The following is a 13,206-nucleotide window of genomic DNA, read 5'->3' on the forward strand; positions in this document are numbered from 1 at the left end:
CCAGTTTTGTGTCCACCGAGTCCCAAAGTTTAGACAGGACAATAAACTGGGAAAAATCTCTTCAATCGTGTCAGTTAGGATTTTACTTTGTCTTAAGTTACTAATCATAGCTGATTTACATTTTGGTGTGAACACTCAAATTGAAAAAAAAAAAGTTCAATTATCTTTCTATTTTAAACCAACCAGATCCAGAAGGGGGGAAAAAATGAAAGTAAACACAGTGGATTTTGACAATCTTATCATCAATAGTTATTGTGGAGTCATAACACGTAATGGGGTTATCCCCAAACACATTGTCTTAAAAGGTTAAAAATGATCGACCACCAGGGCTTGATGGAATACAGCCAGAAATCATTAAAAAACACACAAACAAACAAACAGATAAATAAACTTTATGAAGTATTCCAATAATAACTTTGTAACTCTGGAACTTGATGTGTGTCCAAAAAAAAAAAGTACCAACAGAAAGACACACAGGATTATATTGTGAGACTTCCAAAGACGGGAAATTCAAGAAATTGTTAAAATGCTATAATATGAGGAGTAACAATATACTATACTGTGGCACAAGACTTGTTAGTGGTTGGGATGGTTGTAGCAAGAACTGCCTTGCAAGGACAAAAGAGGTGGACAAAATCAGAGGGACAACAATCGGGATTCATATTAAAGGAAGATCATAGCATAGATACTATATAATTATACACTCCTTGAAAAGACTCATAGACATGTGCATTGAAAAAGACATTTAAAAAGACATTTACAGATCATGTTCATTGGTTTTCAGAAACTATTTGACAATGTCAACAGAGGGATAATGTGGAAAATGATAAGGCAGTACGGAATTCCAAACAACGTAAGTAGTTGTAAACACGTTGCGAGCTTTTTTTATGAAGACTCGGAAAATACTGGAAAAAATCTCTTCAATCGTGTCAGTTAGGATTTTACTTTGTCTTAAGTTGATAATTATAGCTGATTTTTATTTTGGTGTGAACACTCAAAATTGAAAAAAAAAAGTTCAATTATCTTTCTACTTTAAACCAAACAGATCCAGAAGAAAAAATATTAAAAGTAAACACAGTGGAAGTTGACACTCTCAACATCAATTGTGGAGCCATAACACGTAATGAGGTAAGAGAAACACTTAAAGGTTAAAAAATGATCGAGCACTACAGGGCATGATGGAATACAGCCAGAAATCATTGAAAAGCAAACAAACAAAATTGATGAAGTATCCCAATAAGAACTTTGTAAACTCTGCAACTTGATGTGCATGGGACAAAGGAAAAAAAAGTGTTAACAGAAAGGCACACATAAGTAATTAAGAGATATCCAAAGACGGGAGATTCAACAAACTGTTCAAAATAAATTGGAGAGGAGTAATATTATTGCCACAAGTTGTTGGGAATCGTGGTTCCTCCTCCCCCACCCCCCCCCCCGACATGTTTGTTGTTAAAGGTATAGATCATCAGTTGCGATATTACAAATTTCATTTGTAGAGGGAAACAAATTGAAGAAAACTCACACCTCAGTTTGAAGTGAATACTGCATGGAATTAAACACGGAGATATTGTGACCCTTTCCTCTTCCCCCTGAATATTGATTTTGGAATGAATATAATTGAGAAAGAAAGGTGTGGAATCAACTTTGGATCCCGAAAATTAATTATTTGACCTGAATTTTGCTAATTGCATTGCTTTATTTTATACAAAGATGTACCGATGCAACAAAAGAAGTAAATGTAATGGGTAAAGTGGGACGAATATTCAATGAACATAAATGCAAAGTTATGAGTATTAGACTGAGAGGATGAAAAAAACAATCCGTAAATGGAAAAGACATAATACAGAGGGTGAAGAAATTCCACTATCTACCTTGGCGGAGGAACATTAGTAACAACGGCAAGAGCTCTGAGGAAATAATCGGATCGGGTTTGAAAGGCAACTTAATTCAACATTTGTCAGTTTGTATACAAGATATAGAGATAATACACTTGTACATCAAGTTAGAAACAAACCGTAAAATATTTGAAGCAGCTAGCAGTTCTTCTTGGTGTTATGCATCTGAGACGTGGCAAAATGTACGGCTAAGGGTAAACAAAGGTCGATTTCTTTTACCATAACATTAGTTTTATTTTAAGCCTAAGAAGAATGTCAGGGATAATCATTGTTATTATGGATAGACCATGTTATACTTAATGAAAAAAAAAATCATATAACATCTAGATGTATGGCAAAGAACCAAGACGAGAAGTAAACGCAGGATGATTTTGGGTTTGGTCACGCGCTTCGGACGAACAACAACAAAATCCCTAAAATAGCTCTTGAGTGAAAGCAATAATTAGAAGGAGAAAAAGAGGAAGACCACTCACAACATGGAGAAGAACAATAGATATTAAAGCTGGTACTAGTGATGACCTGAAAGATGGAAACATTATAGGCCCTACATTATGGAGACAAGCAAATTAAGACGCAGACACAAGATAAAAAGCAGTGGTGGGGGAAAAAGCGTCGAGGAATGATATCCTCCAGAGGTAGAGATTTTTGTATATTGTTTTATGCAATGTGGATGAAATAAACCAACAACAACAATTACTAGAAACAAAATTAATGGACTGCAGTGCATTCTTTTACGTTTGTTTGCTTCGTTTTGTAATTTTCTCAATAATCTATGTCCAAGTCGAAAGTGGAAGCGCATGACCAGGTAGTGGGCCAGCTGTACACAGGAGGATTCTAAACCTATAGTGTGGTTTGTCGATTTCCTCTTCTTTTATTCTTGGAATTAAGCCTACATTGTCCCGTCATCTCAAAAGCCGATATCCGGCGGAAAGGAATCCATTGCAATGTCCGTATTACTATTGTGTAGTGAGTAATGTCATTGTCAACAAGGTTTCCAAAAAAGCACCGTTCCATTGGTTTCTTAGGAACGCCTGATTGAACAACATTGCGTTACAGTTCATGAGATTGCTTCCCCATATACGGTAAACTATATGATATACTGTGAAAGTTGATTGATTTGTCTCTTCGGACGCATTTTATTTGAGTTGAGTCATTTTCCACTCCCGCCCGAGATGGCGTGTGAGTAATACTTGCGGTTTGTCACTGCTCTATTCAAACAGCTGTCTGGGAGAGCATACGGCCTAGGTTAGTCAAATAAAAGTTCTTGCCATAAACTGTGTTGACCTTTGCGGCAGGTAGGGTCCTATGTCTGCCGTGAAACTCAGAGACACCTTATGATGCAAGCAAAATAACTTGAGAAAAAGAAAAAAAGGTATCAAAAAGGAAATATCTTTCAACAAAGTACAATAGATTCGTTCATGATTCAATGTTTATTAAAATACATGTGGCAGGGCAGTACATACCGTAAGTTATGTTTCCTAAAAGAGACAACTTTACGGCATGAAATCTCGACATTGACAATGGACGACCTGAGAGTAAAGAGGGAATATCTATCCAGAAATATGATAATAGGGCCTTTCGACAAATTACTGGATCTTGTTCATCGCCTATGCACAATGGATGAGAGACCACAGATGCAGAACGAGACCGGGTTGAGAGTGCCATCACTTAATCTTATAGTCGATCATTGCCCTGTCAAATGGTCATAAGTCACAGAATGGTAAGTTTTTTGCTATTTCTGAAGATTATGAGTGATATGGAGATATTTCAGATAGAAAATAAAGTAAAGATAGCTAAGAGTTTAGCAGTATCAAAACTTACAACTAGGCCCTATTTGAAATCATCTCATAGTCACATTTTTTTTTTTTTTTTTTTTTTTTTTTTTTTTTTTTTTTTTTACGCAGATGCTGTCACGGCATGATAGTGATGTTCAGGAATGTAGCGGCTGTTTCGATTGGCATTCTCATTGGGACCATTGTGACTTAGGCTATAACATGTAAGCCAATGCTTCTTGTAAGGTGATTATTGATCACTACACTAGGGGAGCCAGTGTCTCGCTTTACAAGTAGGGGACACACTGCTATTTGTGAAGAACGGTGAATTCCTAACCATGTTTAACCCACTATTTGCATTTAAGAATGAGTCAAGGATAAACTACGGGAAATAATGTGTATTTGGTACACATGTGAACAGGAAAAATAACATACTCTATTAATGAGAGTTCATGTTCTTCACAAAGTCAGGTACCCATTAGTATCAACTCATGCGCACTACTTTCCTAGACAGGGTACCCCGGATATGCACTCGCCACTAGTGCACTAGCACTGCACTACACGCATACTTCTTACTTCACATAGCTTGCATTCGTTGCATTTGCTAATTGCCAGGACCGGTGTTTGTTGTGTGTCACTTTTTCGTCCTCCGTCCTTTCTTGTTTTCTCCTCCTGAGGCCGATTTCGATCCAATTCTACGGATATTTGTAGTTTTCTGTGGAATTTACCGTGTGACCGTGCTGTTGGTGTGAGATCGCCGCAGGAGCAGAAAGCCCCAAGATCATGGCACAGAGGGTAAACGTGACTATACCGGGGCCTGGCCCGTGGGGCTTCCGCCTCGCCGGTGGGAGGGATTTCAGCCAGCCGCTGTACATATCGAAGGTAAGACTACGTGTGACTGCATAGGTCGGATTGGGCGATTCACCGATGACTGTTGGGTTTTTTGGTTTTAAGTCATCATGACCAGGAATGTCAGTTAGCATGATGATGATAATGATCACCGTCATAATCATCGTCCTCAACATTTTCTTCTTAGGTAACTTAATACACAGCCCTGTCGCTGTACAGAGAAGTCGCACGGTGTCTGGTCGGGCTACTTTTTCTACGGACTACGGCAATCTGATCAATTAATGAGATTAATCTCTGACCTAGATTTACCGAAACGAGATAATGCACTCGATGTAGACATTATTTTGATAGGTTAAGATAGGCAATCCTGCTGTAGTTTTCTCTATTGCTTTCATTTCCATCGAGATATTGTGAATTGCATCTTGTTCACTGACACTGTATAAAAGTACAACTATCTTACAACTACAAATACCGTTTTTTGTTTTTGTTTTTGTTTTTGTTTTTTTAATCAACTAAGCAGTTTTAAAGTTCGAAGATGGAAATGTGGGGTGGAGTAAATTTGAACTGTTGATTCGATGCAAAGGTTGATGATACTTAAATTTACAGTCCTTTGCCTTGGCACTGGGATACGCTTTGAACAAAGTGAACATGTATGTGATGGTAATAGCACGTTTTGAGTCATACAGAAGCACTGTTTTGCTGACATTATAGATAAATGCCAACCTCTGTACTGCAGAAACTTTAATACCTGTTAAATTTACTGAGTATAAATTTACATTAATCAGATTTTTTTCTCTCTTCAAAGACTGAGTAAATCAGTTATGTCCAATATATTTGAGCAACTGATGTACTGTGCATGCCCCTCCCTGTGCCCCCTTCCCCCTCCGTCCTCCCACCCCCCCCCCCCCCCCCCGTGCCCTTCCTCTCTGTCCCCCCCCCCCCATTCTAGAGTTGTAATAAAGAATTGTTAGGGTACTTTGCATATGGACAAGTCAAATGTGTGCCTTAAACATTTTTTTTTGTTTTGTACAAGTATTTTTGTACTGTGAAGTGTGTCTAATACTGTATACGCCGTTATTTTCGCGAGGGTATAATTTTCGCGAATTTCGCGAATTGCAGTTGGATCGCGAATTTAACAACACGCGAAATTGTCTCCATGCGCTTTGTTGATAGAGCATTAACGTAAGCGTCTGCGTCAATTCGCGAAAACAACACCTCGCGAAAATGTCTATGACCTCGTCATTCGCGAAAATATCTATACGCGAAAATAACGGCGTATACAGTATCCTGTATGCCCATGTGTAACAAAATGCTTTGAGTGTTCAGTGTAGGCAAACACAAGCATTGCATTGATACTGGGGGGGGGGGGGGCAGGTAACAGTAGACCTATATATGTACATCCAGTTATTTTCTACTGGGAGTACCAGAATATGAGAAAAGATACTATTCTCAGTCATCAGGGTTGGCAGTTGAAGAGGGAGACAGTTAGTCGTATTAAAAATTCTGTATAAAAAAAAAAAAAATCGTGGGGGGGGGGGGGGCAATGGGGATGGAGGCAGAGAAAATTTGTATCAGCAGTGAACTTACATGTAGATGCTAACTCAGTGGTTCTATCTAGCTACGATTCATCATGACAATTGTGGCAGAAACTGACCCTGACATTTGTTGACAACTGAAAGATTCTACAAGTGGTGCAGGCATTTTTTTTTTTTTGATATCTAGAAAAAGTCATCTCTTCCCCATTGAAGGCAATGTGATGCAATATGTTGCATGTATTTAGTGATAACTTGTGCATTGACTTTCATTTTTTAATAATCTACCTATTAAGATCAATATCTAACTGAGAGGGTCAAGTACAATTTGTTTGCAGCACATTCATTGTACTGGTATACCTTCAGAATCCATTTCTCATCCTCAGCGATATGATTAATGACAAACCAACACCTTGAATGAAGGCTAGACTGGGGCTTTCACTGAAAGCCAATCTGGTGCTGGATCATGCAATGTAAGCAAACCACCACTCACTCCATGACTCACCCAAAAGGTGTCGAATCATGAGTGACATCACAATGGATTACGAGATGTACCTGTGCTGTGGCTGATTCTTTGAGGGGGTGGCTGGAGTATGAGGTGAACCCCCGCCCCCGCCCCCGGCCAGTTCTACATGTACTTTCACATCATTCATTGCTGTTCATCATTATGATGATAAAATTAGTATGATGTGTTGAAATCCATAGTCTCATGATCTTTGAAAAGAAATTATTAAACATATTACACACTGAAATTAGATTTACCTAATTCTGTTCATGCTAAAAAATCAAAACAAAAACCCAGTGTAATGATCATGTCTGTCATGTGACATTCCCATGACTCCTGTGAATCTGAGACCTGTCAGTTTTTGGCGTAATTATTACATTGCATTATTATCATAAGATTACATGTGGAGGCATGAATTATGTGGGATGTTTGTGTACACTTGAAAATTGTGCAATATTTTTATGATCAAAAGTTTCAGAAAATTCTAAATGGATTGATTAGTATCCCTACCTGCATGATGAAACTTATAAGTAACAATCAATATATTAAGTTCTCTCTCTCTCGTCAAAGCACTGAATGCTTAGTGCAGATAACAATCTCTACCGGTATGTTACATTGATCATAAGTTCCATTATTGTTTGTTTAACCCATGCCGGTACTCCAACAGTTAAGTCTGCTTCTACTTGTTACTTGTTGAAAGTAATCCCAAAACTGCAGCTCCTTTAAAGCTATACCAGGATGAATAATCCTTGTTGTGCGTCAACAAGGGTGCAGAGGTGCCATAATCGTAACCCACATATTTACAATAAAAGTGGTTGAACCCATGCAAGTAAAAAAATAAGGTTGGCTCCGTACAGAACATTGGAACCAGAAGAAGGCTGACAAGAATGAAGAAGTCTATTTTTTTTTTCTCTCTCTCTCTGTCTCTCAAGCTGCTAAGATGAGTTCATTCGGTTGACCCCACCCCTCAAAAAATAGAACAAAACTTGTCAGGGATATAAGTTATGTTCAGACGGCAGGCCCTAACCTCGAGGTTAGGAAACCTCGAGGTTTAGCTCTTGCCCCTAACTACGACGTGTGTCCACACGATGAATCTTAACCTCGAGGTTAGGAAACCTCGAGGTTAAGCTTCTGCTCCCCGTAACTACGAGTGGGTCCCACTCGATGTTAAAACCACAAAACCGGAAGTTTCAGCCCACACTGCTAACAAGGCGTCTATTTATTCTTTAGTCCAACCCTGTCGGACTCGCTTACAGGTACTCTTTTTCTCTGTCATGGTATGCAGAAATAGCACTGCACTGATGACTTTCTGCCTTTATGAAGATATTCGGCGAAAACATTTTTTAGCGTCGGAGAAGAATATAGAATACAGTAGCGAGTTCGACGTGTTCAGTTTTAGAGATCAAGCGCATGGGAAGAAAAGATGATGTTGTTGTGTCGTGCGTCATAGGTTTTTCACGTGTAGTGTATTTGTGGTGTACGTTTGGGAGGTTGACCCGGAAGCAGAGGGAAATTGTGGGGGCTGGAGTTTACGGCGAGGTCACTCTTAACTTCGAGTTTGTTGTTTTTTTGTGTCCACACGGTGCTTAACTACGAGTGGGGACCCCCCGCGGCTCGTGGTTAGAGCGCTAACCATAAGATTTCTCATGGCTCGAAACATCGAGCAAACCTCGAGGTTTGCTAACTACGAGTGCGTCTTCACGGTCCCTAACTACAAGCTCTAGCCTCGAAGTTTCCTAACTTCGAGGTTAAGGGCTCCCGTCTGAACGTAACTATAGATTGTCAAAAACAACCCAAATGGATGAGGGAAGAATTATTTTGCAACAAAGATGGTTGGCTGATTACCAGTAACCTGTCTAAACAGTGCCTTTTAGAGGAGTAGATTAGTTCTCTGGTATTTGGCATCAACAAGAATTGAGGTGTTCTACAAGCAGGATATCACCAGTGTTTGGTCATTCTGTCTCCTGTTTTCTTAAAATTCTTTCATTTCTGTGGTTGTTTTAGGTTCTTTTCTTCTTCCTTTCCCTTTTGCCAAGCCCCTGTGTACAATTGTACTATAACTGTCACGCAAGATTATCCCAGGTAAGCTAATTATCTGCGGAGAGCAAACAAGAACTGTGGTGGTCAGAGATAAAATGTCTAAAAGCTTGTTTGTTGTGATGACAGGGTATAGAGCTGCTAGGGTTTGCTCATGCCCACACAAGTGTGACATAGTGAATGGACGGAGTATAACTATTGTATGTAAAAAGAATGGCACCTCAGTAGGTAATTGATGAATGAAAATTGAGTTCATGTAGAACCTATGACATGTAATATGCTATACATATATCTAAAGTCATATAAAAACCTTAAATTACTAAATAATAGACTTTCCAAGTGAGCCACAATATACCATTATTTCAGAGCACCATGATCCATTGATTTGTTTCTCAGGAAAATTTCCAAGTTCATGCTTGTAGCTGCTAAAGTACACTGTATTACCTTGATAGTAGCAGTGATTGGGTGTTTTTAGTTTGAACAGATATTTGTAGATGTGAAAGAGTACCGAAATTGTAATAATAAGACATTTATGTCAAAATCCTCATTATCCTTCTGCTTTCGAGAGTCTTTGAGAGGGGTATGCCAGTAAATGCTGATGCACAGAATGTGGAGAGGATCAATACTGGCCAGTATAACAATACATGCTCTTGCCATCTAGTGAAATTCCTTTGGATGAATTTTGCTTGAAAGAATGTCAGCATTGTTGCGGATACTCCCCGAAAAATGACCTGTTACAATTGTGGGCCTTTGTTGGAATGACTCCAGTTTGAGCAAGCTATGTTTGTTGTGTAAACATTTGTATTCTACAAGCATTCCACACATTCCAAGGCACACACTCTGGAATAGAGGTGCCAGACAAGCTCAACAAAGGGAGAATAGAAAACACAGCTGTAGATCTATATGTATTCTGGTTGCTTTTGAGTGGAACCTTGATGCTCCTTTCTTTGGATTTCGTTGGTGTGTGGTGAATTAATCTTGGGGTTTTTTTTAATATGAATCATATTTTTGCATTTCAGTGGTGTGTCTGTGTCATGGAAGTACTATTCTGTCTGTCTACTTAGTAAATAGACCACTTCAAACATTTTTTTTTCCATGCCAAGAAGACCCACTGTAATATGAGAAAGTTTGATAAGTATGTAAATAAAATAATAATGTATATCCAGGTAAAACATTTCAAGGATGTGCAAAGGTTGTCTAACATGTGTTGTCTAGCTACTCATGATATGCTAGCAGTGATGCAGGGCTATGAATAAAGAATGTCCAAGTGATACATCATGACAATTCCATCACCTTTAAGATTCAGTCAAGTATCAAAGTGAAAACCCATCAGCTACGTGTAAATGTTCAATAATCGTAATGCCAGGGCAATTCAAATTCGTGCAAAGGGTCTGTGATTACACATCAGACCTACTTGGTACATCGTTCATGCTGAGCTGTGCAGTAAGTGGGCGCCTGTATTCACAAGTGCTGGGCTGTCCGTAATGGTTTATTGTGATTGGACTATTTTGCGGAGGAGAAAACTCGACTGGTAAACAAGGTACCTGCAGCTTTGAGTGCCGTCCCATAGAGAAGGAAATTAAAATGCAGCGCCACAAGGGCATAAAGCAACACCTGGTGTGGAAATACAAATTCATCATTTCAGTTTTCTCCCCTTTCAATTTCCTGCTCTCATACACACATAGATCTGTAAATAGTGGTCTCATGGTGGAGCGTAAATGATAACTAGCAGTACTCTAGAATTCACTCTTTCCCTCCACTGATTTCAACATCGTCATTTTAACCCATTGAATACGAGTCCCGAGTATCCTCGGGCAGGGATCTATGGGAAATGCGTGTTGTCGCAAAATCAGCCCTGTCCTCAATGGGTTAAGACTGGGAATTTGATAGACCTGAAAGCAGATGGTGGCTTTAATTGATTTTGGGATACATCTTGCCATTTTAGTGTTACTGTATTATTGACTGTGATGTGATGTAGTATGAAAAGATTACCCAAAAACTCTATGAACATACAGTCCAGGAATCTCTCTCCTTCCATCTCTCCCTCTCAAAATTTTTCCATCTCTATCTCTGCCTTTCTTTCTGTCTTTTTCTCTTTTTCTAAAGAATGAAAATGAAGAGGGAGAAGAGTAGGAATATAAAGACAGAGAAGGAATATTCAAAGAAGAGCTAGAGTAGGAATGAGAAGAGGAGGATGAGGGAAGGAAAGATTGGTCGATCATGTGTTAGTTTACAGGATATTTAGGACCGACTATTCTTGTACCGTAAATGACTGCACCCTATTCTCAGCGATAGTCAAATGAGTTGAAGTATCGGTTGAAATAGTGTGACTGTCGGACTGTTGTCTAGACACGCCCACTCTGCTTTCTTATTTGCGCTGCTAGTCTACACCTCTGCAGACCTGTTTTGCAAACTTAGAACTGCAAAGCATTCCAAAGACAAGCTTGACAGATGTGTATAAAGTGTTATACTAGGGTGTTTAGACACCGAAAAGTGGCTGAACTGATGTGCACATATTCTGTGTCACTACTAGCACAATAGTTATCATATCTGTTTAAAGAAATACTTGTACCCCATTACATTTAATAGGCCTAAACAGTTTCTACCAACTAGCTATTTTAGTACTGTATACTTGGACTGAATTATGTGTTTGTATTTACTGTTGTCCTATAGAGGCTTGATATGAAAATTTCACTAGTGTAGTTATCATACCTATAAGTAAACACCAATGTGTTGTACGTCTGTTGAGTCTTCTGTGTGATGTGGGTACTCACATACAGTTGTATGTCACTTCATTACGCACTGAATGCAGTGTCCAGTGTGTTGGTACTAATATTGAATTTTACAGAGCCATCTCACATCAAGGGTGAGGTGATGAATAGAAGAGGTTTGACCCTATTGCCAGTGACTGTCAACAACCAAAATAATCCTTTCATGGGCAAACTGTTTGTGAACAGGCTTTGTGGACGGGTAGACAGACACCTGGGTTGTCCAGGAGGATGTGCTTGAATGCTCCAAGAGAATGCCCACCTGAGTGAGAATAGATTTGTGACGAATGTACAGTGTAGCAAGTGCTTTTTTGATAACAGCAGAAATGTAGCAAATAGTGATCCTCGACTAAAGATTGCTTGGTGCACTTTTAGTAGGTAATAATTCTTTACCCTTTTATTTTCTCTTTGTTCACTGTGCACTCTTTAAAATAGTACTTCAGTATTGGGCAGGGAAGCGTGCAACGTTGCATTGAAAAACATGGTGTATTGTGACTTGACTTGAAAACCCCCTGAAGGATGGTGGTGTGGCAAACAGTATTTTGCTCTTCAAATAACAATGATCAGCAGAATTTGGGGAATGGAGGAACAGATTGAACATTAAAGTGGAGATTGTGGGCTGATTTTGGCTGATTTGCTATAGGCCTATTCCTCAGAATTTTACCCAATTCTTTATTGTTTAGAAGTGCAAACCTTGAACTGCTATGTAGGCCTAGATACTGTATGCAGGATACTGTATGAGCAAGTAGTGACACCTACAAGTCGGGCAGTGAGTCTTCAAATTTTACGCGTAATTATAAAATTTCTCCCAAAATTGGAAATGTGTGCTTGTTGAATTGTCTAGGACTGGAGTAATAAATATTTTTTGTACAGTGTAATATCGGAAACGCTTGCAAAAAATATAATGGCTCCCACTTAATCTAGAGTGTTCGGGGAAGTAGCTTTTCTCCCTGTAATATAAGGTGGGGATCCTGCTGAAGTGGAGGCTGGTTTTTATTGACCTATTAAATCACTGCTTATGGAGAAGATGACCCTCCATATTAGCACTGGAGAGGTGTGAGCAGATGCTGATGGCACTCGATGTACCCGCAAGGACAATTCTACCCTATTGCATAGTCCCACAAGTGAGGTCAAACTGCAAATTTTCAGACTACACAATCAGCAGAACGTATCTAGGATTTGTTGAAAAAAGTAACACTTTTTGCGAGGAAATAAGCTACCTGTAATTATTTCTCTGGATTTAGTCATATTTTTAGACATTAATGAGGAACAATGGACAAATTTGGCCTTGATATGTTGCAAAAACGCAGGTTGTGTAGTTAGGATGAATGGTGAAAAGAACGCAAATAAACTTTGTTACAATGTATACAGGATTTCGTTGCACTTCACCGATGTTCCGTCTAAAGCGTTTAGATGGGTGACTACTGTACTTCTAAAAGAGATTGGTATGATATGGATTACAGCCTGCACATAATATCATTACGCAAACTGGAGAAAAGATGTGAGCAGATTTGGTGAGCAAAATGTGTATTTGTATTTTATTTCTTTTAGAAAATGCTTCATATAAATACTGACATCTTGTGTTTACTGTGCAAGATATCTGATGCAAAGAATGAGGTTGGATTTCTTTCAACCCCCTCCCCCCCCCCCCCCCCATGATTTGCAGTAAGACTACATCATGTAATAATGATCTTCATTTTGTTAGAGAGTAATATTCAGGTCAATCATGTCTTCATTTCTTGGCTGAGGATGGAGTATGGTATGCATAATAGTAGATCTAGAGCAAATTGCTAGAATACATGAATTCATAAGTGTATATCTGCACAGTACATTCGTTGTGTGCACGAA

General features: G+C 38.9%; 1 protein-coding gene across 3 annotated transcripts in view; it reads left to right on the forward strand.

The window, feature by feature from the left end:
- Positions 1 to 4,258: 4,258 nt before the first annotated feature.
- Positions 4,259 to 13,206, forward strand: part of LOC139742231 (PDZ and LIM domain protein 5-like) — a 110,944-nt gene continuing 101,996 nt past the window's right edge. For all 3 annotated transcript variants that reach the window (XM_071652807.1, XM_071652809.1, XM_071652808.1), the window contains exon 1: positions 4,259 to 4,549. In XM_071652807.1, coding sequence (XP_071508908.1) covers positions 4,451 to 4,549 — 99 coding nt within the window. In that variant the 5' untranslated portion in view covers positions 4,259 to 4,450. The remainder of the gene's footprint in view (positions 4,550 to 13,206) is intronic.

Source organism: Diadema antillarum, unplaced genomic scaffold (assembly GCF_040938485.1).
Source record: "Diadema antillarum isolate AM-2024a unplaced genomic scaffold, OU_Dant_1.0 seq00000989_RagTag, whole genome shotgun sequence".
Classification (NCBI taxonomy): domain Eukaryota; kingdom Metazoa; phylum Echinodermata; class Echinoidea; order Diadematoida; family Diadematidae; genus Diadema; species Diadema antillarum.